A 26150-nucleotide genomic window follows, 5' to 3' on the forward strand; every position below is an offset into this window, starting at 1 on the left:
GCAGAGAGGCAGGCAGAGAGAGAGAGGAGGAAGCAGGCTCCCCGCTGAGCAGAGAGCCCGATGCGGGACTCGATCCCAGGACCCTGAGATCATGACCTGAACTGAAGGCAGCAGCTTAACCCACTGAGCCACCCAGGAGCCCCCCCGCCTTTTTTTTTTTTTTTGGTTTATTTTTAAGTAATCGCTATACTCAACGAGGGCCTCAAACTCATGACTCCAAGATCAAGAGTCACAGGCTCCACGGACCAAGCCAGTCAGATGCCCCGATCTTCGAATTTTCAACAAGCTGAGCTGGGATTCCCAAGCTGAACTACCAAAACATCCTCAAAACCACACTGTTGTCCCCTGAACCCATTTCCGGTAAGGGAAGGAGAATCCATCATCAAAAACCGAAGAATGGCTTGGAAATCTCTGACACGTGGTCAGTAGAGATGCTGACGACTTACAGAGTGGAAAAACAGTTCGAAGTGGGATCATCTTACAAATCACTGGAAACGACCAGTAGTGACTTAAGAGAATTTGCACAATTCAATGTATATGAAGTTTAAAAACAGACAAGACTAAATCTAGGCCATTAGAAGTTAGGACAGCGGTCACCCTCCGGGAAGACGCCAGGGGTCCTAGGAGCCGATTGTGCTCTGCTTTTGGCTTCGAGCGCCGTTCTGTGCCCGTCCTGTTTCCATGTCAATAAACCATGTTCACAGTAAACATGGGCTGGCTCTGTTCCCCTTCCGTTCAACACAAGAAGTATTTGTCACCATATGCCCTCTATTGTAAGAGCCGTGATTAATGTCATGGCAGCTCTTGGGGGCAAAGCATCTCTATCAATTTTAAGACATTTGGGTTTCAGAAACACTGATCATCAAAGAAATGGGGGATGATGGGGTGCCTGGGTGGCTCAGTGGGTTAAGCCTCCGCCTTCGGCTCAGATCATGATCTCAGGGTCCCGGGATCGAGTCCCGCATCGGGCTCTCTGCTCAGCAGGGAGTCTGCTCTCCCTCTCTGACTATTTGTGTGCTCTCTCTCAGTCAAAATAATTAATTAATTAATTTTGTTTTTAAAAAAAGGAAAGAAATGGGGGATGATCCCTAGAACAGAGTTCTGTGGCCTCCTCCTGCCCTCACAAATGACCTGCTGTTTACTGACCTGCTCCACACCCATCTTTTGAGCCCGAGGAGCACTTCAGGATCAAGTTTAAGAGGCAGGGCTCAGAAAGCGGACCTCCAAATTTAAATTCACTTCCTGGTTGTGTATCCTGGACCAGCTACTTCTCTGTGCTCAGTTTCTCTGGTCTATAAAACAGGAAGGATAAGAACGGTCCCCATCTGAAATGGTTTTCATGAAAATTCACTACGTTAATTTAGGTAAAGAGAATGGGGATGCTTGGCCCACAGTAAGCCCCTGACACATGTCACCGACTTAGATTATTATCACGACGGTTAACAAAGCTCTAATTGAATAGTTGATACCATCTCCAACCCCTCTCCGACCCAGCCACAAGGGAGCAGAAGCTGACTCCCAGCTATCTTAGTTATGTAGTGTGACCCACCTTCTAGACCCAACTGATACATGCATGAACATGTGATTCAAGGTGTCAAAGAGTCTCTCCCAGAAATTTTAATTGGGTGAAGTAGGTCAGTCGTGTCATCAAAAACCCAAGTTTCTTCTGTCTCTGGCTCTGCCATTATCTACATGTTGATATTTACATGTTGCCTCATGATCACAAGACAGCTGCCATGACTCCAAACATCACATCTTCACAGAACCACATTCAAGGCAGAAAAAAAAAGAAGACGAAGAGCACAGAGAGTTCTGTTTGCTCAGCTGTCACTCATCTGGAAGCAAAATATTTTTCAGATGAACCACCTCCTACCCCATTCCTCCCCTAGCAAATTTCCTCTTATGTCTCACTGGTTAGGACAGCATCCTTGTGGCCATTCCAACCTGCTGGGAAAGCAACTGTGTGGCTAGCCAGATAGCTGTAATTACAAGGTGCCGTGGGTGGCCTTCTTTCTGCCAATCAGCAGGGGAGCAGAGGAACCCAGTGGGGCAGAGAGGCAGGAGGGGGCTGTGCAGGGACAGATGAGGGACACAGAGAGAATAACACTTGGACTCTCTACAGACTAGCAAGTTGCCGGCGCATCCTGCCCACAGGTTTGGGGATGCATTGATTTCCTTTTTTTTTTTTTTTTTTTTTCATTGAAGCTAGTTTGAATAGACTTATTTTGCCCCCAACCAAAGAATTCTGTTACCCTCGCTGCCCAAAAGTAATCCCTAAAAATATCTTCTGCCTCCTTTTCCGCCGATCCTCAATTCTGTACCTAAGGATGTATTCAGATCCTCACACCTTAGTCTCTTGCAAACTAGCAGAAACAACCCAGGCGCCCAGAGCCCACCTCCTGGAAATAAGTTGTTTCGGGCTCTCAGCGTACACACAGGGTTCCACTAGGACAGGCAGGCCTCCCCATCTCCAGCAGCTCCCCACCCTCGCCTAGCAAACAATGTGACACAGATTATTCCGATGCCTTGAGTATCTTGATCTATTCGTTCTCTACCCAGAGGGAAACAGGAGCCACCTGTCCCCCAAGCCAAGCTCAGACCAAGCCCAGCCCAGCCTCTGCTTCCTCCCAGGGCACAGTGACTCCTGACCTTCTTAGGTCTTTTCAAATACTTTGGCCCCTTGTCTAAGGAGATCAGGAGGGATGAGCTGATAAAGTTTGTTTTCTGCAAACAATTGGCTGCGGGGTAGAGTCCTCTGAGGACTGAAGCTGTACTGACTTACAGGTTTGAGTTTAAAGAGAAGCTCAAGTGTCTTGGTGAGCTGCAGAGGGTCTGAACTCACGTCAGCACGCCGCACTATTATTTGGAGACCAGAAACCAGCTTAGGGCCCCTCCCTTTCTGTCACATAGAGGAGCAAAATCACACGTGCAAATAACTTCTGTAAATCAAACTATGTAGCACATGGGCAAGGACAACAAAGAGAAACAATTCAAATAATCTGAAAGTGGCTACCCCACAACCACTTCCAACCCACTTTTCCCTCTCCCGCCTCCCATTGTATTGGCCAGAGGCCAGTTTCATACGTTCCCACCCTCCTTTGCAGCAAAAGCTGGCCTTAGGAACCAGCTGGGTTCATGGGACTTAAAGAGAAGTTTTTTAGAGGCTTGTAGGAAATGAAGAGCTAGGCAATCCAGGAGAGCTCTTTGAACCTATCCCCTTTTTCCTGCCTTGAACATGAAATTGTGTGAGGATGTGATGTCTGGGGCTATAGCAGCCATTTTGTAACCATGAAGTAATGGGCATGAGGACTTTGAGGATGGTTGAAGGTAAGGCATACATTTCACATATACCTGAGTGATTATCACTGAGCTACTACCCCACACTTGGCATCACCTCCCTCATTTCTTACTGTTATGGGAGATAATGACATGTTTTTAAACTGAACCCACTGATAGGCAGGTGTTCTATGACTTAGAACAAGTTCTAAATGAGACATCATTCCTTTCCACTGAAGCAGGGAGACAGCTTTGGGAAGCATAGACCTCGAAGCATCCACTGTCCTTGAGGGCGGTGCCAGTAGTTAAAGATAAGTATTTGAGTCCATGATGGGCCCTGAACCTTAACCAAGCACTTCCCCTCATGTGCAATGGAAGCAGGAAAACTGGCCCCGGGTCTTCGCCCAAAGACACAGTGTGTGTATTTCTGGTGTGGCTTCTTAAGGGATTTCAAGGATAATTTTCACTCTGCTCAACTTCTGTGCACTGCCTTCAGCCTAGCTCCCTTGGAAGAGGTGACAGCAACATCACACTTTTTTTCAAACGCCCATGCCTCTTGTCAAAACCTGTGAAGTGGAAGGAGGGGGGCGGGTGGGCACCTGGGGGGCTCCGTGGTTGAGCGTCTGGCTCTTGGTTTTGGCTGAGGTCATGATCTCAGGGTCGTGGGATCGGGCTCAATGTCCTGCTCCCTGCTCAGCGGGGAGTCTGCTTCTCCCTCTCTCTGCCCCTCCCCCAACTTGCATATTCGCTTGCTCTCACTCACTCTCCCTCTCGAATAAATAACATCTTAATAAATAAATAAATGCACCTTTTAAAAAATCTGTAACGGGAGTTGAGTAAAAAAAGTATAATTTTTAAAATGTGAAGTCACCTACAAATATGCAGTCTCACACAGGAGGGCCCCGAGCAGGGTTGGGAGAGGGATTCACAGGCATCCCGGACAGCTGCTGCCTGCAGACCCGTCAGCATATCAGGGGCTCACCCATCACCTTGCTCAGGCTCACGGAAGGGCCTAGAAGAGTGCTCCAAAGGCAGCCCCCGGGAGGGGCCCCCATTTGCTGAGAGCTCCCTGTTACTATCTGGGCTGGTCCCACAGGCCCCAAGGTCTGAGCCACCCCACCTTACAGGGACACTGCTAGGGACTGAACTGGGCCCCCAAATTCACCTGCTGGAGCCCTAAGCCCAAAATGATGGGACTAAGAGATGAGTCTTCAGGAGATACGAGGTTTAGATGAGGTCATGAGGGTTGAGGTCCCCTGCCGGAGCCAGTGTCCCCACGGGAAGAGGAAGAGGTGGGAGCTCCAGCTCCCCGCCTTGCGAGGATGCTCGCAGCGGGTCCACAAGCCAGGGAAAGAGACAAACCCAACTCAGACCTCCAGCCTCCTGCACTGTGGGGAAATACATGTCTGGGCTTTAAGCCCCCCAGGGTAAGGTACTCTATTCTGGTCCAAGCTGACTGAGGCAGAAACTGAGGCCCTGAGCGCTGCGGTGCTTCCAGTGACCCGCCTGAGGTCACACACTGTCCCCAAAGCTGGGCGAGTGGCTGGTCTTCCCTGACCTCCCCTCTCCTCATGCGTAGTAACAAAGGTGGGAATCATGCTAGAGCGGCTGCTGTGGAGAGGCCCTCCCTTAAAAAGGAGAAATGTCAGGTATTCAGATCAAAAAATGAGGGGACACAGGAAATGCCACCCCATGGAATTCTATATCAATGGAGTTCCAAAAATAAAAATCAAAAACCAAATACAGGTGCAATTTTACGGTGAATTTTTCATTAATTCATGAAGAGTGGGCGTGCCCACAGTAAGTGCGTACATCTGAGGGGTTGCTGGTGGCCTGAGCTGGTGCCAGGTCTGATGATGGTTTGGTGTTTCCTTCAAACCTGCATCGATAAATACAGATTGGAACCAGCCAGAGGCAACTTGCTTGGATAGCAGGACTTGTCCTAAGGGAACCAGCTTCCCGGTTTGATCGTTTCCTGTGAGCACCGTCAAGTTTCCCGCCTCTCTGTGGGCTACACAGCTAGCGGCAGACCCCAGCCCTGCAGAGCTCAGCGTGGGGGACACACGCACACCCCGCTGTCACCCCCAGAAGGAGCCGGTGGCGTCCCCTGCCCAGAATGCCCAGAGGAGCTGCCCCCACTAGGAGTGACCACATCACTGTCGGCAGTAAGGGTCCTGGGCACCTCACATCCCTCGGGCACCGTGCCTGGCTCTCCTCCTGCCTCCGCACTGGGGACCCCCCACAGCTGCCCAGGAGCCAGGCCCCGCTACTGACCCAGAAGAGGAAACGGTCACGCACAGTATTATCACCCGCCCAAGCTCACGAAGCTACAAGGGGCAGAAGTGGGATTTAGACTCAAAAGGTTCTGACCCAGAGCTGGTCCTAACTACCACCTGAGATGTCTGAGGAGAACTGGGGAGGTGGGGTGTGGAGAGCAGGCTACAAGGACCAAGCAAATTTAGGGGGAGCCTAAAAGCGCCTTCATAGGGATTCACGGTGCACACCTCCCAGTCCAGAGGCCGAGAAGCCATCAGAGAAGCAATCTGCGTAAATCAGAGTTTCCTCAAGCGAGGAGGAGCCCCTCTGCATGGCCAGCAGGACAGACGGTGCATTGTGTCGCTGATCATCTGCAGAGCGACAAAGAGGGGGTGGGTAACACTCGGGATTTTTTCATTTTTATCCCTTCCCAGGTAGAGGGTACGGACAGTCGAAAGGTCAGCAAACTTTTTTTTTTTTTTAAGATTTTATTTTATCTTTGTGAGAGAGAGAGAGAGATCGAGCAGAGGGAGGGTCAAATGGAGAGGGAGGAGTAGACTCCCTGCCTAGCAGGGGCCTGACATGGGGCTGGATCCCAGGACCCCCAGATCATGACCTGAGCCAAAGGTAGACACTGAACCGACTGAGCTCCCCAGGCGCCGCGGGCTGACCTCCGTAACCCACCAGATAGGAAGTATTCCAAGGCTCTGGAGAGCACAGACTCTGTGGCAGTGACCCCACTCCCGCCACAGGGGGAAAGCAGACACCAACAATACATCAGTGCTCATGTCCCCAGTCAAGCCTTACAGAAGCTGGAATTTGAATTTCATCTAACTTTCAAATGTCGTGAACTAGTATTCTTCTTTTGATCATTTATCATCCTTTAAAAAATTACATAAAAACCAGTCTTGCTCCCAGGCTGTGCAAACACAGACGGAGGTTCAAATTTGGCTTGTGGACCGTGATCTAAAGCCAGCAGCTTTCACTGCTGGAAGCAGGTCTGGAGAGAGCTACGGTGGCCATGGCCATGGCAACACGTGGCTTCTGTGCTCCCCACCACCCCCGGTAAATTACCTGCAGACAGAGGAGGCCAGGTAAGAGAGGTTTTTGCCCTAATTCCTCCCAAGGGACAAAAAAAGAGAAACCACTTTGGTGAGTGTGTTTCATAACCTTTTAGTATCATGGGGCAAAAGGCACTGGAAGACTGTTCTGGTTCCCAGGAGGTGATGCTGCTCTGTAGAGATGTGACCTCCATCTCTGTCCCTAGAATGTTGCAAACCCAGGCCGCACTGTGTCCCAGCAGAAGGCTCACATTCTGATTGCAATCTGTGTTCCTTTCAACCGGAAAATAATCCATTCATCTAGAAAAGCCGGCTTCCCCCAGTTATTGCCATGTACCAATGGTTTGAACCAAAGGCTCTCAAATCAATTTCCAACTTGGAGGAAAGCTACATTAAACCAGCGGTTCACCACTGGGGGCAATTTTGCTCCCTGCCCCCCCTTCACCCCAGGGCAGGGGGACACTGACAATGTTGGGAAACGTTCTTGGCTCTCACGGCGTTGGCTTGGGGTGCCCCTGGCATCTGGCGGGTAGGAGCCTGGGATACTGCCCAACATCTTGTAACACACAGGACAGCTCTCACAACGGAGAACTGGTCTGGCTAAAAACGGAGGCGTGTCAAGGCTGGGAAACTCTGCCCTAAACTACCTAGAAAAGGCATTTCCCAGTTCTTGGGCTGAGCCACAAGAGAACCAGAAACTTCTGGAACCTCTTTCCCATCCCCCCCCCATCACCACCACCAAGCATATTAAGACGACAAGGAGCTCAGGGTTCAAGTTGGTATAAGGCAAGTCGCTTCATTTATTGTTTCCTCCTAAAGGAAATGACCAACTGGTGCCTCTACCCTATAAACGTTTACTAGCCCGGGAAGGTTTGGGGGCCCCACTGCCATTTTTAAGGGCTTCTCTTTCAGCAAATGTTAGGTCAAGTCAGTCAGACAGTGGAACCTGAGAGAGGGGAAGATGGTGGGGGGCATTTTACAAAGTTCAGGACCGGGAGGAAAACCGAAAGACCTGACACGACCTCCCCGCCCTGTCTCTCGTGCTCATAAATGAATGTCTGCCTCACACGGGGCATCTTATGAACGGGGCAGAAAGAGTTTTAAAGGTCTCGAGGCACGGCTGCTTGGGGTTTTCACTCGCCAGCTGAGTCCCCGTCGCTCTTGTGGGGCTGGAGATTGATGAGTTATTGGTCCTTGGGGCATGAGACCCTGAACACACTCCCAGACTGGGTCTCTGGGAGGCTTTCCGGGTACCTTGGACTTGGGAAAAAATGTAATCACAAAGAAGAACACGGAAGAAAATGCAACAAATATTCAGGTACCGCAGCTGAGAATTAACAAGAGTTAATAACCTGGTTGCTTCCTTTGTGATAAACTTTTTCTTTTAGAATCGTTTCAGATTTACGGAAACGTTGCAAAGACAGTGCAGAGTCCCAGAGCACCCTGCTGGTACTCAGCAGGTTGCCCCAGCGCCAACACCCCCCCTAAGGCCATGGGACACTTGTCAAAGCGGAGAAATGAACATCAGTGTTCGTTTCTCCTTACTAGTAACTAAACTCCACATTGTTTTTCAGATTGCACCAGTTTTTCCACAGCTGTCCATGTTCTGTTCCAAGAACTGATCCAGGATACCACAGTGTACTTCCTAATGGTTTCTTATTAAGGGAAGGAAAACCTGAAGGGAACAGTCAGTTTACTTAAAATTTCTCCCCAATCGCATTCTCGCCCTCCTCTGTCCCCCTCCCCAGAGGCAGCTGGTGTGAGTCCAGCAGCCCCTGGTATGTTTCCCGCATGAAACTAACTGTGTACGGAACCACTAAGGACATAGAATATTATCAGGTGCCGTCCTGAGTGTGTGTTTTGACACAGTGAAAAATGGTTACACCTTAAACATCCTTCTGCAACTTGCTTCCTCCCTCTTGACATTGTTTTGAATCGGTATTGATACATAAGAAAGAAGACTTTTGATTCCCTTCTGGTTTATTATAAACTCATAAATAAGTTTAATACAAATCTATTTCTCCAAACCCCTGCTCATGGACATTTAGACTGTGGGTGATTTCATACTATTACAAACTATGCAATATTTATTCTGGTACCTTCATGGTCTGTTCTCCAGTGCCTTGAGGTATTACTATTAAACGACCAATCTCTAGTCTCTGGTTCCTCTTGAGATCACATAAACTACCCATCTCTAGCTACCTCTGGGATTTCCCGCATCGGAGGAGCATGTGAGGCATAGAGGAGCCCCAGTACGTGGTACTCAGGACCCTGGGCCCTGACAATTGTTTGAAGTCATAGAGATGGAGAAGGAGGGGTTATCGTAAGCAGGATGGATAGCGGAAGAAAGGTCCACACTGCTCATCTCTGTATCCACCTTCAGTGCTCCAAGTCACAATGTCAAGGGCTCGGTGTGGGCTTAGGTGGCCTCAACACCTCTCTCCTGTGTGTCCCCCGCCCCATGCACATACTTCCATGGGGCCAGGAGGAAAGACTGTATGGCTTTACATTCAGCAAGAGCTGAATTCAAATGTCAACCCACCCCTTCCTAGCTAAGCAAGTTTTGGAGCCCCTTCCGTCTCCTCCCTAAAATGGGAATGAAACCACTTGCGTTGCAGACAGCTGAGAGAATTCAATGAGAAGCCCAATAAGGAGGGTATCGTAAATCCCCTGCTGCTACAAGAAGATCTCAACCCTCCACTTTATCACTCTGATTTATTCCAGCAATGCCTTTAGGTGATGAAGGACTCTGTGAATTCAGTCTCTAGAGTCAACCATGCGACATTCCACCCCAGTACAAATTGCCTCTGAGGCTCAGGAAGAAAAGGGAGCAGTCCCATTCAGGGCAAGACTTCACACCACAGCAGTCACCTGCAGGACCCACAGAAACCCGGCCAGGACAAGCACCTCCCCAGCCAGGACCCCAGAGGCATCCTCTTTAATTCTCAGGGTCGGGAACCAGACTCTCAGGCTGAAGCACGCTTTTGCTGAAAGACAAGTCCCAAAGAAGCGAGTCATTTACAAGTGGGGATAGAGAGGCGTGGTTACCCTTGTTGAACCGTGTGAACACCTCAGTGATGCAGAAACTTCTAGAAACATTGGTCTCCAAAATGGGGTGCGAGCATTTGAGGGAGGCTAGAGGGGTCCGCTGGGAGATGGGGAAAATATTACAAGCACAATTAAGGAAATGTCAAGGACCGATGGCCAACGGGGAAGGTGGAAATGAGCAGCCGAGCTGTGTAACTGTGAATGAAACTGAAAAGAGAGGATCTTGTTGAGGCCAACAAGTTCCATGTTCTTCCTGGAGACGGCGGGCCCTGGGGCCATCTCCCGGGCTCCTTCTGGTGCTTAGCATTGTAGTTTCCCGCCAACCTTCCTTCCGGTGTGACCCCGTGACTACCTCTGACCAATGAAATGGGAGCACAAGTGGGGCATTCCCCTCCAGGTGGAAATTTTAAAAGCCCAGGCACAATTCAGAGACTTTCCCTCTGACACAGTAACTGGTGACACTGGAGACAGGGTCATCCCCATCAGCCAGGGAACCTGAGCACCTCCCACCTGACCAAAGTGCAGAGCCCCTACCAACCAGGGATGGAGCCATAACTTCATACGAGAGAACCAACCTCTGTGGGTTTACCCTCTCCCCCGCCAAGATTGTGGGGGTTTCTGTTAACCACGTGAGGACTTCACTTAATCCAAATAGACACATGAAGGATGAAAATAATCAAAATGCAGGACCAGACCTTTAGCTCGCTGATCCCCCATGGCTGAACCATGATTCTGAAAGACATTAAAGTCTATCGCATAACATTAATGAATTTGTGACAACAAAATGAAACATGTCTTGTTCATTAAAAGCGTCATGTCATACTAATTAGTAATGATCAATTAGTTGAAATGTGTATTAACGATTGTCAGAATCTTATATTGTTTTTATCTCCTCACATGTATATTTTAGTCTGTTTTTTAAGGTAAAAAAAAAATATATATATATATATATATGTACTAAAACAGTAGGATTTATTTCTATTTAGGGTGTGGACCAAGAGATTTACTGGTGGGGACATGAAATCAAAAAGCATTTAGAAGACGCTGCATTAGAACACCTTCAACTCACTCATGCACACGAGCAGCCCACATCCGAGCACTGTGCCATGAGTATTTGGCAACAATGGGATAACAAGAGTGTCTGAAAAAGTAGTCAAGAAAGGAGTCCTTTATCAAAGGCCAAACACAAGTCAGTGAGACCACACAGTCCCTCGCTGGCCTCGGTGGGCAAGGTTAAATCCCCGGGCAGATGGGCACTGGGACCACGATAGAACCAGTCAAAGCCGACCGTCATGCTAAGTGTTTACCATTTTTTTCTTTTTTCCAACTACATGAAAGCAAGAGAGAGGCCGGCCTTACAAGACAGTACAGGCCGAACTCGGAGGCTTAAAAACATGCAAGTCCTCAATTTTGGAAACACTGCAAGTTTTTATTCACGGCCAAATTTAATTAAGCCAGACAACAAAGGATTGGAACTTGAAAGCTACTCTGGGGAGATAAAGATGTGAAAGAACAACACGTGACCTCAAAGATGCAGGGAAACCTAATACTCACCGAGTCAGGTTTTTCAAACAGTACAGAAAGAGCTGAAGGGAATTTACGGGAAGCCTTGAGTGATTAAGCCCACCCCTCGTCTTGGGGCCCTGGAGACATTCTCTTTCGTGCCTGGGTCTCCAGAGGCTTCTCAACGTAGGGCATGGACACAGGGCTTTGTCGTGGCCCCATCCCAGCTGGGGGAGTGGGGGGCAGTCTTGCACCTGCTCCAATAAAGAGCGGCAAAGGCTGTGCTGTCCTGTTAATGAATGCTTTGGGCTTGTCACTCCCTTGAAGGAAAAGACAATTTGTACTTTGACCATCTTCCAGAAGGGGTGGGAAGAAATACTTCAATCATGTGCTTTTTTAAAAATTAAAACTTTTTATTTTGGAATAATTTTTGACTTAGAGAAAAGTTGCAAGATAGTACAGAGAGTTCCTGGATACCCCTCACCGAGTCTCAGCTCGCCTCGGAATAAAATTTTTAGATAGCCATAGATGCTAAAAGCAAGAGAAAGAGTCCGCTTTATACTCTATTACTCTATCCTCAAATAAGTTGAGTCTTCTCAGTCAAATTTCAAGGACCTCTGAAAGAAGGAAATGTGTGTGTGCAAACATACACACACACACACACACACACACACACACACGCCTTTGGGGGGTCGTTTTCTAGACATCTTTAAAATAACATGGGTGGCTTCATCTCAATACTTTATGGTTAGGTATTTAAAAACTGATATTTGGGGCACCCAGGTGACTCAGTAGGTTGAGTCAGACTCCGGGTTTTGAATCAGGCTGTGATCTCAAGGTCCTGGGATCGAGCCCCGCATCGGGCTCTCTGCTCGGCGGGGAGCCTGCTTCCTCCTCTGTCTCCTCCTGCCTCTCCTCCTACTTGTGATCTCTCTCTCTCTGTCAAATTAGTAAATAAAATCTTTTTTTAAAAAACCCTAACATCTGGACTGATACAGCAAAGCAATTAGTGATGCGGTCACCACCATAAAACAGGAGCCACTGTCTATTGTGCTCCTACTGTGTGCGAGCAAACATGATACAATTTTTTTGTCTTTATGAGGCTCCACGAAGGAGGGAATTATTATCCACCTTTATAAAAAGAGGAGACCCACTCAGAGATGTTAAGAAACTGGTTCAAGGTGACACAGCTAATAGGCACCCACAGTGGAAACAGACACATGGGTTTAAGCTGTGTCAAAAGAGAACCGCTGTGGATGCTGGTCCATTTTCCCTCGCCAAGTCACACCCTCAGCTGTCACCGAGAACTTCCGTTACACGGCGGTGAAGCCCCCAACCCCCCACTCCATATATCACCCAGAATTAGCTGCAAAGTGTCAGGAAACTTGGCCAGGCAGCCCCAAGCATCAGCGAGGGCTGGAAGCCTTCACTGTGAAGCCCTTTATAGAAAGCCGCAGTTGGCAGCCCCCTCTCCTGCATGGGAACAAATTAACATTGGCATTCCAAACACAGGAAAGGAAGGAAATTGGAAACACAGTTTATACTTGGCCAGCCCTTTGAAATACTGTACCATGCTACCGACATCAATTAATGGAAAGCAGGGTTGTGCTGAGAGGCTCTGGTTTGGAAATGCATTAACACACGTTAAACATGTTTGTACAGGAACCGGATTATAAGCACCCTGGCTCCAAAACAATAAAGCAATTACCCTAAAACTGGGGCTCTCCGAGTTGTCATTAATTCAATCCACTCCACACGGATCAGCAAAGGCTTTGCGCAGCTCCCAACAATGCCTTCTGCCACAAATGTTGAAAGGACACATCGCACATGCTTCTCGGAGCTGCTCACAAGTGTCAAACTTCATGCGCCCCTCATATCCCCCCAAATCATAAACACTCCCCTGGGGGTTGGGGGGCAGAATGCACAGCGGCAGCACCGTTGCTGGTCCCAACTGGGACGCTGGGTTCGCACAGTCTCTCGCCGGGGAAGGTTAACTGCAAAATATCTGTTCCATATTAAGAAATACCAAGTCACATTTTGGTCAAATAGTATTTTGTCAAATGCCGGTCCCTGCAAAACGCGGATCTCAACTGCAGCTGAACACATAGCTAATACCAAACGGTTCACAACGGTTCACATAATGGCCCTCGTCAGACACGGGATGGTTTGCAGCGCAAAGAACCCCCCCCCCCCTTCCTCTATAAACTGTTTCAGGAATTGGAAAGAAAACATCTGAAGCTCTGGAATAAAGCACTATGCCTTGAGCTGCCCGGTACAAAAGACCCAGCATGCTGGGCGCGAGGACTGGAAACGACCAAAAAGGCAAGTGCCCGCCTAACGATTTTGTAAGAATGCTTCGGAGGGAAGCTTGGAGAAGATGTGGATGAATCCCAACGTTTCTGGCTCGCAATGCAAGAATCGGCTCTTTGCTTAGAAGCCCAGCCCCGCTAAGGCACCTCGCCCACGGATGTGCCCACCTGCGCGCACGCGCGCGGCCCCCGGGGCCCCAGGGACCCGCATTCCTGGAGCTCCCGCCCCTGCTCCCGCGCCCCAGGGACGTCACCCCACAACGCCACGCTGCTCTGGGATCCATCCAGTCCGAGCAGTTCCGGCGTGTGGAGCTAAATGTGTTATCATTTTCACCACAAATTAACAGTTTCTATGTAAATATTGGTATTTCCTCACCCCATGAAGGCGAGAGGAGGCAAAATGGCACCGGCGCATTTGATTCAAACTAATTAAAAGCAGAGGGTCGTGCAACTCAATATATTGATTTTACCAGTGGGACTTAAGTCTTTTATAATAAGTGTACACAGCTGCGGCGCTCTCCCACCACCCCGTTTTAGAGGCTAATCCTCGCATTCCTTCTGACAATGACATGACAGGTCCCACACATCCCCGCCTGCGCCCTAACCCCGGAGACACTGCCAGCGCGCATGACGGCGAAGCGTCGCAGCAGCCTGCCAGAAACACTGTGTCGACAGCCCCCAGCTAGGTCTGAAGAGTGATGGCCAAAAAATTAACACGGCCAGCCCTTCGGGCTCTCCAGGCTACATGTTCATCCCGCAAAACGGAAGGGCAGGCCGCGGAGGGTGGGGACTGGGGAAGGGTTAGGACACGCCGATTCTTGCAAGGGGCCAAAGATGACCTTACCCAACAGGGAAAAAAAGATATTAAAGCGATAGGGGTGATCAATCAAGTTAGATGGGACTCTCCCCGGAATGAAGTCATCACTCGCCTCTGAGTGCAGTAGGCATGTGACATTCGCTCATATCGCAGGCATCCCGGCGGGTCAGGGGATGGGACACCAGCTGTGTTTATCTCGCCGAGGTTTGATAGCCCTACTAGGCGATGAAAGGGCCCGGACCGCGGCTCGTTTCTCTCTGGGCATTCACAGAATTGTCCCTTTACTGCCCAGAAATCGAGCTTTACCTGGGCCACCTCCCTTACACCTCGGGTAGACCGCTCCACCGCTCCACAACCGAATGAGAGCCCTTGGAATAAAAACCAAAAATAGCCCCATAGGCTGGCATCCAGGGCTCGGCCTCAACCTGCTTCGATTCCAGAAGGGAAGTACAAAGAAGATCAACAAAGTTCAAATCTGGGTCAGATATATCCTTGGGAAAAGGCGGGGTCCAGGGGGAGGGGGTGTGTGGAGAAGATCTTTGATTTAAGAACCAGGAAAATGAGGTTTGAAAGAAGTGATTTTGAAAGGGTTGCTAAAAACACAGCTGTTGGGGCTCTCTTCGCTGGAGCGTAGGCACTCTGCAGCAAGCAAGCAAGCAGGGGAAGCCTGTGTGACATCTGTATTAACCTCTGGCTGCTTACCAGTGAGGGCCGTTGCTCCAAGTGCTGGAATGTGGAACAGCCCCTTCCAAATTTTAACACAAGCCAGGTTACAGCTGCAAATGCCTGTGGCCCCGTGCTCCTTTCACGAAGCACTCCCTGAAGGAAATTTTTAAACTGTAACAGAATCTTTTTCTAATACTCTACAGTGGTAGGGCCTGTTCTTAAGGGGCAAGAGGAGAGATCTTCATGCCAAACACTTGTCAACAAAACGGACAGCCAGACGGTCTAAAGCAAAAACTACACAGCCTTCTCCCTGCTCCCCAGCTACGTTAACAAAAGCCACTTTTATACACGGAGTCTGATAATGACTGGTTTCCAACTTTTTTTTTTTTTTAATTGAACTTCGAAGATTAAAACAAATTTGGTTCTTTCATAACCTGGGCCAGAGAGGAACACGCGTCAACACACCCCGAATGCCAGCCGGCTGCTTTTTGAAGATTCCAAAAAAGAGCTGCTGGATTTCTCCAGAGGGGGGAAAAGTGGTAGGGGGCTCTGGCGGATTCGGTCTGCAGAACTCACATTGCCTGGGGACAATTTCAGAGGGGGTAGCCTGTTTCGAATTCCAAAATTAAGTCCACACAGAAGAGTCGGGGGCTTGTTAATCCAAAGCAGTTTGCAAATCTCGCCATTGAACCGAAGGGGCCCCGGCTCAGATGATGTGGGTCCCCCTCCGTAACTCAGCTAGCGTCAACACAGGGCTTCATCGGACAGGCTGGTCTTTGTCAGAAGCTGGGGCATCTGGTTTTGTCCTCCTCTAGCTCCCTCTCTAGTTTAGATCCCACTCAGCCTGGCAGAAAGCTTGAATTCCAAGGAGAACGACTTAGAGGAACAAAAACCAGTTTGGCTGCAGACAGAAGAAAGAATCAACGCACCAGGTCTGCAAAAGCCTTCAGGATCTGGTCAGAGGTCCCCCAAGCATGGCAGGACAGCATCGGTGTGCAATGGAGGGAGGAGGGGGGGCAGTGGAGAGAGCCAGCAGCCCCCCACTAAGTCGCCCCAGGGCCCCTGCGAGGGTTACCAAGTGATGATCTGATAGGGACGAATGACATTTTCTTATAATTGGATAAAGTGTGAGACTAAATGCACTTTTAGAAAACTTTGTATGTTACAGATCAATTATGATTTGCAACCCAAGGAAAAACAGTGTGCTTCCTCAGCAAACTTCGCTTCCTTGGTCTTCCTTGGTCTCCTACACACTCCCCTCCACCCCCACTGCCACCCCCACCCCAGGCCCCTCCTATGAAGAAACTCCCCAGCCCTGGACAGAATGGAGGGGACAGGCAGTTTACTCCTCCTGCGCTTGTGCTGAGCAGAAATGAAAGGCCCCCCCTTAAAGGATCTGCAGGCAGTCTTGCCAAACGGCAGGCCAGGTCTTCCCCCAACTAATTACCTCGAGTTTTAGGGACGGCGAGGGAAAGAAAACAAGGTCAGCGCGCTCTGTTAAAAGCCACTGCGCCATCTAATTTGGAGTGATGTTCCAGAAAGCAAGACCTGAGAAAGTCAGGACTGTCCCACAAAGCCCAAAGCCAGCCGAACTGATTAAGAGGCTCAGACAAGCTGGTCTTTGTCCTTTCAAGATGAAAGAAACGGGGGTAACGGGTTGAAAGGTGTGTGCACAGCCGAAGGAGGAGAACCACCCAGCTGTGGCCTTCCCAAACAAGTCCCGGCTTGCTCCCACCATCAAGGGGGAGCCAACAGCGCTGCCCCAAGGTTCCCAGAGGTACCCAGTCAGCAACCTTCCTTCTCCTGCTCTGGGCTGGGGGTGGGGCGCTGGCAGGGGGAGGAAGTCCTGACCACATTGCTGGTCCATAGAAGCAGGGTGCTTTTCTGCCCTGGGTTAGCAGAAGCCAGGCCTTACCAATGCCTTTTTAATGACCCCAGCCTGTCTCTGAAGGCCACCACTGGGACCTACTGCATTCACTAGGAGTCACGGGTACCCAAAAGAACAGAAGATACCATAAATCCCTCAGCAGAGAAAGGGCCTGGGGGGGGCGGCTGGGGGGGGGGGGGGGGGACCATGGGCTTCAGGACAGCTACAGAGCCCTGCTTTAATTTACACACACACATACACATAGATACACAGATACAGATTTGGAATTTTTCTTCAGTTTCTGGTATAGGTCATAAATACACATTGTGAAAAAAAAAAATCACAGACAAAAGTGCAAACCATGAAAAATCAGAAATCAGACCCCAGCTCCCACTCCCAAGCCCCAGCCCCAGTCAAATCTATTTCCAGTTCACGGTGCCTTCTTCCAGTGGGAACAGATCATCTGCAAGCACATACATAACCTCCCAGATCTGCACCTTGCTTTTTTCCACCTCATACATCTTAGAGATTGTTCTAAATCGGGACACACGGCGCTGCCTCCTTCTAGCTGGCTGCTTAGTGTAATTTAAACTTTCTTGAAGTTATTTTGGCATCTAACCCTCCCACCCCCTGCTCTCTGAAACCCGTTGCACTATTTGATTCTTGGCTATTATTAAGGGCAGACAATGGCGACCCGGGCACCAGCGGGCCTTATCTGGGGCTGGAAGCCTTGGGATTGATCCCTGGCTTACCAGCGCCCCCACCCACGCCCTAAGCCCCCCAGCTGGGGGCTTCAATATCCTGGCGCTGTTAACGCGGCGCCCATGGGCGTGAGTTTGCTGTCTCGACTCCGTTCGGATTTTCGCAGCAAGTTACACACGTAGAATGAAATGGGCTCAGGAAACAGCGCTATCGGGGCGTGTTATCTCGGAAACCAAATATTTGACCATCAGTCCTACAGCGCGCTGCCGGGGGTTAGTTAGAGCAAGTGTGGTGAATGTGCGTGCGCGGAGGGAGGAGGAGCCACCGCGCCCCCGCTGTAGCGCCAGCCCCAGGTCCCCGGGACCCTTGTGGCTCGGGGAGTGAGCCAGGTTCCCCCCATCCGCCCCCGGCAGAGTCTGCTCCGGGATCCCGCGCCACTCCATTGCCGAAAACCGTGGTTTGCGCGCCACACGTGATAAACGCTGAAAATGGATTCTGCCCGCCTGGGACCTATCATTAAATATTTAAAATAGAAAGCTCCCAATGGCACCGTTTCTTCCCCAGCCCCAGCCAGGAGAGCTGAGAGCCGGAGGTTGGGGGGTGGGGGCAGGAGGGCGCCCGGTCGCAAGGAGAGGGGCCCGGAGACACTGACGGCGCGCGGCACGCTAAGGCGGGCGCACCGCGAGGGGACAGGTAGGGCTGGCCCGGGCGGGGAAGGGGGCGCGACGCCTGCGAAGCCAGGTCCAGACAGGGCTGAGAGGGGCCCCGAAAGGGCGGGAAGGCAGCTTCGCCCAGCAGGGCCCTTTCAATCCAGGTAGCAGGGGCCGCGCGGGCCCGGCACAGCTCACATGACCCAGCCCCGCGCTTTGAACTGAGCCGCGGCCGGCCCGGCGCCTCCAGCCCCAGAGGTGCGGCCGCCGACTTAACCCGGAGGGGGCTTCGGATCAGCCCTTTCCTCCGTGGAACTCCCACAGGCCAAACGAGCCCGGCTCGCCCTACCTGGGGCGCGCTCAGCTTGGGGTCCCCTGGGGCTTGGGAGTAGGACACCCTTGGCCAGGCACTGCGGTTTTGCAAACGGCCCCGGAGTGTAAAGATGGGCGGGCTGGATGTAAGAAGCGGCCCCCTCCCGGTCCCGAAGCGCCTCCTGACCGAGGCGCTCCCCGCCCTCCTGCCCTCACTCACCGAGGTTGACGAAGCTCATGACCATGTCGGCGTCGGTGAGGAAGTGGCTATCTTGCAGGCTGGCCAGAGGGGGGCCCTGGGTACTGAAGACGGCCTTGTACGGGTAGGAGAAGCCCTGGCCGTCGGGCCCGCCGCCCTCCTCCACCGCCATGGCATTGTACAGGTCCAGCATGAACATGGGCGCCGAGTTGTGCTTGCCCTGGAGGTGGGGGCGCGGGCGATGGGGCAAGCCCAAGATAGAGAGGATCTCGCGCTGCATCTCCCGCCGCTCCTGGCTGCGGAGGCGCCGGTGGATGAAGCTCGAGTGCACCTCGTTGTCCAGGCTGAAGTCGGCCAAGGCGGAGCGCAGCAGGAACAGGGGCGCCCAGAGCGCCACGAAGCCGTGGGGCGCCGCGGCGCGCAGCGAGCGCACGTGCATCGCGCCGGCTCTACGCGCGACCCGGGCTCCGGGCACCCGGCAGCGGGGCCCGCGCCGCCCCAGGTGGCGGAGGCGGGCAGGCGGCCGTCCACGCCGCTCGGTCACTTGCTGCAGACGGGCCCCGCTGCGCCCGCGCCAGACATGGCCCCTCCCCGGCCGGCTGCGCTCTGCCCGGACCCCCGCCCCCTGCTCGGCGATAGCCCCGGGGCCCCTCGCCCGGCAGTGGCCCGGGCGCACCGCGGGGCTTAGAAACCGGCTGGAGCGAGCGAGCGAGTGAGCGAGCAAGGAGGCGGGCGCGGGTGGGAGGAGCAGCCAGCAAACCTAGGAGCCGGGAGAGCGAGCGCCGGGGAGGCAGCGAGGCGGTAGGCTAGCGAGCGCTCCTTCCTCCCGCTCCGCTCGCGCTCTCGCCCTCGGGCGGCGACGACCCACTCTCTTCCGAACTCCCGCGCGGAAAGCAGGGGCCCCGAGTCGCTCTCCCAGCCGCGCGCGCCCCTGATCGCACGACAGGCCGCCTCCGAAGCACCAGGCTGGTACGCGCTGGGGCCTGGGAGGAGGAGGAGGAGGACGGGCTTCCAGGGGCCCCTCCCGAGCCCGCGGCCTCCCACCTGCCCTCGGCCCCGCCCTCCCCCCGGCTGCGCCCAATGGGTTCATTCATTCCTCCTAGTGCGCTCCACAAATATTTACCGAGTGCCCACAGGGTGCCCAGCGCCGGGCTGAACACCGCGGGGATGCGGAGGGAGGAATCCGAGCCCGCCCGACCCTCTCGGGACTCATCGTCGGGACGGGGAGGAGGCCTGAGTGGTACCCGTGGGATTCGTTTCTGGCCGAGGGAAAGAAGCTGAAGGAGTGCGGAGGCAGGGCAGCAATCGGAGAAGGCTTCCCGGAGGAGGTGACCCCAAGTCCCTCTCCTCCCTTTGCACCACTACCGCTCCATTTACTGCAAACACGCGGACCCCTCCGCGCCTCCCAGAACTTACCGCTAGCTTGTCTTTGCACTTGCCTTTCGTTCTGCCCGGAATTCTATCCCTTCCACTTAACCCCTCCCGCCTCCACCTGCGCCGGCCAGCCCTCCACCTCCACGTGCCACTCGGGTGCCCCCTCCTCCCAGACCAGGAGAGAGAAGGTCGCCTCCCCTCCTCACCCATACACACATTTGTTTTATTTGCTTTAACTTCCCTCACCGGCTGGAATTACTCTTTGAGTTATTCGTGCCTTCCTTACCGTCCTGTGTCCCACTGGAAACGGAGGAACCCCCCAGGGGCAGGCGCAGAGGCGCAGGGGCGCAGGCCGAGTTTTTGTCAGTCTCCTATGCAACCGCAGCGCCTTGAACCCAAGTCCCCGTAGCATCTGGGACTGCAAAATTAGTAGAAATGACTGAAATTGTGTGGACTGCTGGATTCCCCCCCCCCCCCACCACACACACACACCTTGTGGGCCCTGCTTATTTCCAAGCACTCCTCAGCGGGAGCCTACATACCCTGTCCCCAGCCCACCCTTGGGTATGCCCGTCCCCATCAGCCCCTGGCAGGCAGTGTCGCAGGAGCCCCCAGCCCCCCTTGCATCCCTCCAGGCCACCTCTGAGGGGCTGGGCCTGGCACCTCCCCAGCCGGCCTCTCTATCTCCCTCCCAGCACTCATTCATCCTGCGGCCCTGCCCAGCCCCTTGGAGCCCAGCGCACACTGGGCATGGGCACTGCGTAGGGGAATGTCTCTGAGACCTCAGGTGAATCACTGTTCTTCAGGAGCCCCATTCCTTCTTCTGTAAAAATGGGAGCAAAATAGCTCTTCCCCCAGAACACACGTGAGGCCTTGGGTACAGGTTCAGCCTTGCCGCCTTCCCCTCCTGGCGCTGACCTGAAGAGGCAAACCCACAAGCTCAGGGTTCCCAGATGACGGGCTAGATGCAGGGGCCCCACGGGCAGTTTGGGATGAAAGAGAAAGAGCTGAGCTGGGGAGACAAGTGTTGGTGGGGGCAGTGTGGCTAAGGGGATGGGGGAAAGCTCCAGGATTGGTAAAGATAAACCTGGTCTTCTAGGGTTTTCTGGAGCAGCGGTGGTTCTGCCATGCGGCCCCCTGGGGCCTTTGGGACAAGGTGGCAGCTTGAGGGCCCACGTGGCTGGAGAGGCGAGCCCAGAAGCCAGGCGAGAAGAGCCATGTGAGCTTGCGGGTCAGAGCCATTCCTATCACGTCTTCCCGCCCTGTTACTGAGACCCCAGTAACTTCCAGATAAAACAGGTCCCGAGCCCCCTGGCCACCTGCCAGCTGAGGCTGTCTGAAAGCCCCCACCACCCGCCCTTTCTCAGTGAGCTCCTCGGCAGAACTTGGCACGGTCCTTTCTGGGTGGCAGGCAGAGTGGGCTTCACGGGCTAACACCCACCTAGACGCCCCGGTCTCCACGCTCCGAAGGGTGTCACACTCGGCTTTCTATGCTCATGCTTCAGTATCGCCGCTCTTCCTCCTCTGTGAACAGAGGGCCCCCGCTTTCCTTTCGCACGGGGCCCTGCAAATTCTGGGGCCCATTCCGGTGCCCAGCACCGTGCGTGGTGAGGGAGCCCTCGCTGCTGCCTCCGGCCGGACGAAGTTCCATTCACTCCAGGGGAGACAAAGCAGGAAGCTTCATCGGGAGGGGTGGCAGTGCTGTCCCTCGATTCCCTTGATTCTCTCGGGGAAGGAGGCGGTCCGCTCAGCCGTCTGCTCAGCCGCTAGAGCCCGGCAGCATGGGGGTCACGGGAGGGGCAGGGAAGAAAGACTCAGGCCGGCGTCATGGGGCCTGGGAAGCTAACACAGGAACCTGCGGGGGCAGCCCGAGGGGTGCCGGCCGGCCTCCCATGTCTGCTGCTGAGGGTGCAACCCAGACCCTCTAGGCCTGTGATGAAGACGGGAAATCAGCAGGGTGAGGGAGGGGAGGTGGGAAGTGGGAAGGGGTTCTCCTGGAGGGGACGCCACGGACCTGAGTCCTGGAAGGCTGAGGGGAGACAGCTTTCCCAGGGACAGGTATCCTAGGCAGAGCGAGCAGCGGGCCCTGCAGGTCAGGGATGGGACCCCAGACTGGCCCCAGGGCTGGCCTTCCAGGGGCAAAGTCCCTGGGACTGCTCTGCGCACTTCCAGCACCAGCTGGGATGAAGCGGGGTTGCTCTCTCTTCCAGAAAGCAGCAACCTTCTCTGCTTTGCAATCCACTCTCAAGTCTGGGCAAAGGGGGGAGGTGCGGGGGGGGGGGGGGGGGGGGGGGGGGGTTGACAGGCATTGGAGGGAGGGGGAAGGGGCAGCAGGTACTGGTGCTGCTAATTTACATATGAAAACAACTGGTTGGCCAGCATCTACCCTGTCTCCCCTCAACCACAGGTACGCCCTGAAGCAAGGATTATCCCCCCCATTACCTTGCATCCTGAGCCCAAGGGAGCCTGGCACACAGCAGGTGCTCAGTAAGTACCCATTGAGTGAACCACAGAAGCAGAGCCAATACCTACAGAGCACTGTTGGCTGAGCACCTCCTAGGTAGGCACCGGCTGAGGTGTCTCCCAGACCCCTCACCCCTAGACCTTCTCTCTGGGATGCCATCTTTTCTCATGCAAGATGGAGAGAAAACATTTCTCCATATCCAAGGCCTGAGCAAGATAAGGTTCCCTCTGAATTCTCACAACCTCATTTAGGCTTATCTTTGCTGCAATCCATGCTGTGGGGGGGGAGGGGGTGTCCTATTTTCTCTTCTCATCCCTGCCCCCCACCCCTACCAAGAGTGCCCAGCACTGCCGCAGGCCCTCAGGGAAGGCTTGCTTGACCACTGAACGGATGGATGGATGCAGACAAACAGGCAAGAACTGTCTGGCTGGGAAGACATCCGATGCTGCTTCAAGACACGTGTGATGACACCGGCAAACTCTTTGAGTTTGTTTAGAGAAAGTCGGGTGGGAGTTAGCAGCCTGGTGCTGGAAGCCTGTCCGTCTGGTTTCACACCCAGGCCTGCCACCTGGACTCGTATCTCAGACAGTGAAACTCTCTCTGAGCTCAGTTCCCCCATCTGTATAATGGGAGCCTATTAGCACCCATCTCCTAGGGTCCCTTTTCTCCCAGGGCTGCCAGGAGGATTTGGAAGTTAAATCAATTCACATCAAGGGCTTTACAAAGTGCCTGGGGCACAGAGAAAGCATTTGATCAATGTGTGTTACCATCTGGATGAAAAGGAAAATATGTTAACAGGAAAGCCTTCTAAGTTAAAAATAACACAATTCTTCATGATGGTCTGCTTTTGGGCCAAGCAGAGAAGGGTACATTTATCCCGACTATGAGACCCAGAGCAGGGGTGAGGGGTGAGAGCAGGAGAGCAGAGCGGGAGCCCATAATGGAGATGAAAGCGCAGGGCTTGCATTCTGACCCCCTCATTGTCCCCCAACAGCCCTCCCCTGCCATCCAGGGCCCAGGAGCCTCCCTCCCTGGGGCCTCTCTCATTTCCCAGCAGCCAGCGCCCCAGCCCCCACCCCAGTTGTGGTTCCCAGAGCTGGACACCCAGCGCTGGACTCCCCGGCCCGCCGTAACCCGATCTGCCCTAGTCTGCTCCACACCTGGGGCCGGCTTCGCCTGGCTGAAAGACAGCCTGGAAATGTGAGGGGTCTCATTGTATCTGGCCAGCCCAGCCGAGTGTCCCTACCCCACGCTCACTGGCCTCCCAGCACCGGGCAAGGAGTTTTCATTTCATACATCACCAGTCACATCTTGCCTAAGCGATTTTGCCCGAGTCAGCATACATCTGGAAGGCAATAAAAAAGAAGGGAATCCTGCCGCCCTCACATTCACGTTCAGCGAGAGGTAGGGAGCTCATCTTCACCGTGGTACATGGTACCTTCTGGCCTGGAAGAAGTTCAGCAGGCCAAGGGGCTCCCTGGGGGCCCCCTCCCTAGCCAAGGCAGTCTGGGAGCTGGTCCCACTTTTCACCCCTCTGGCCAAGATCTGATGACCTGGGCCTCGGACACCAGCATGGAGTAAGAGCCCAAGAGCTTCCTCATGCACAGGCTTTAAAATCCTCCCGTGTGGGGCACCTGGGTGGCTCAGTGGGTTAAGCCTCTGCCTTCGGCTCAGGTCATGATCCTGCATTGGGCTCTCTGCTCAGCAGGCTGCCTGCTTCCTCCTCTCTCTCTGCCTGCCTCTCTGCCTACTTGTGATCTCTCTCTGTCAAATAAATAAATAAAATCTTTTTAAAGATAATAAAATAAAATCTTCCCATGCAAATCCTCGTGTGTGTCCACTTACCCTGGAGAGGAAATTATTTTGGCACACCTGTAACGAAATTTTGCTTCCCATGCCAATCTTCCATTGCCCTGGGGATTCAGACTCAAACTCGTTTACTCCGGGGCTTTCTTTGCACAATTTTTTAAACAGAGGGGTAAAATGCTGGATGGCTCCCGTCGGGCTTAAGTACATGCGTCAGTAGCCACAGCTGCAAATGGAAAACACAGACACACACACACACACGCACACGCACACGCACACCCGCGCGCGCCAGAGAAAGCTGATCTCCGGATCTCCCAAACAGCTAAGAGGAAACTTCGGTTTTGTTTATTACTCGCACGGCTGTTATTTCTTCTTCAATTGGAGGAGCCGCTTTGGAACCTTTACTGTTCCTGGTTCAGCTTTGGAAGGAGCCCCTTCCTCCTTCCCAGATGCGAATAAGAGCAGCTGACCAGTTGGAAGCCAGGCACCCGGTGCGCCCGACACTGCCCAAGCCCATGTCACCCTCCAACGTGCAGGGGGCTGCTTGACTTCTCAGACCACAGCGTAGACCAAGGTTCTGACAGTGACGTGCCCAGTGCATTATCTGAAGCTACATCTGTCTACACAGTCCAGGCTCTTAAATACCTAGTTTAAGGTGATTTGGGAGCAGATGGTTTCTCCCCCTTGCCTAAGCCGAAAGCGACACTTCTCTATCCTGGCTGCGCACATGAATTCCTGGGGAGCTGTCAAACGCAGATGCCCACACAGCTGGTCCAGGTGCGTCTTGAGATTCTGGGCTTCCACACAGTTCCTGGGGTGGGCGGGCAGGGAGGGGGAATGTGCTGATATTTCTGGTCTATGGACTACATGCTGAGCAAAGCTCTACATTTCTGAAGTTACAACTAAATTTTCTCCTCTTCCCACTAAAGGAGACCCCGCAGGAGACAGACATGACAGCAGAAGGCAGAGACACCAGCCCAGATATAACAGGGAGGGCTGGGGAGAAAGTGACCTGAAAACCACATTCCCATGGGAATGGAGGGATGCCATCCAGGAATTGGATTCTAGGGGCGCCTGAGTGGCTCAGTTGGTCAGTTAAGCGTCCAGCCCTCATATGGACTCTTGATTTCAGCTCAGGTCATGATGTCAGGATTGTGAGATGGAGCCCTATGTGGGGTTCTGTGCTGGGCATGGAGCCTGCTTGATCCTCTCTCCCTCTGCCTCTGCCCCCAACCCCCACTCCCTCACTCTCTGTCTAAAGAAAACACACAAATAAACACATCTTACCAAAAAAAAAAAAAAAAGAATTGTAGTCTAAGGTGACAACCTAGCTCTAATTTTCAAGAAAAGTGGAAAACCTGTTTGTGTGCGACAGCTCTCCGCGTGTATTGACAACTAAGTGGGTTTTGTTTCACAGCTACCAGCCAGAGTCTGGACTCCAGTGTGCCTCTGGCCTTATAAAGAGATCTGCTGGGTGTGGAGGGCTATCGGGTCCCCCCAAAACCAAAGGACACCAAAGTTTGTGCATTTCAGAGCAACTCCATTTAATACACTATTTGTGGAACATTCGGTGAGTGAGAGGTGGGAAAGTACTCCCACGCTCCCCACCAGACCCTAACCCTCTCCAGAGTCCCTATTTGGTCCTGGTAACTGATCTTTCATAAACTCACCCTCCCCCCAGCTCAGACAATTCACCCACAAACATCAACATCCAGAATTCTTTCTTGAGGAGGTGGGGTCTTCACGGCCATTGCTTCTAAGGGTCTCCGTCCACGCTGCCCCTGGAAGCCCTTCTTTGTGTCCAGGGAATCTCCCATCTTGGGAAGCAGAGCCTGCCCCC

General features: G+C 52.9%; 1 protein-coding gene across 2 annotated transcripts in view; it reads right to left on the reverse strand.

Moving 5' to 3' along the window:
• Window positions 1-19696, reverse strand: part of BMP7 (bone morphogenetic protein 7) — an 88622-nt gene extending 68926 nt beyond the window's left edge. Inside the window, exon 1 of one of the 2 annotated variants that reach the window (XM_059407282.1) lies at window positions 18688-19696. In XM_059407282.1, coding sequence (XP_059263265.1) covers window positions 18688-19105 — 418 coding nt within the window. In that variant the 5' untranslated portion in view covers window positions 19106-19696. The remainder of the gene's footprint in view (window positions 1-18687) is intronic. The other variant, XM_059407281.1, reaches the window with a different exon arrangement.
• Window positions 19697-26150: the final 6454 nt, after the last annotated feature.

This window comes from Mustela nigripes, chromosome 7 (genome assembly GCF_022355385.1).
Source record: "Mustela nigripes isolate SB6536 chromosome 7, MUSNIG.SB6536, whole genome shotgun sequence".
Lineage (NCBI taxonomy): Eukaryota > Metazoa > Chordata > Mammalia > Carnivora > Mustelidae > Mustela > Mustela nigripes.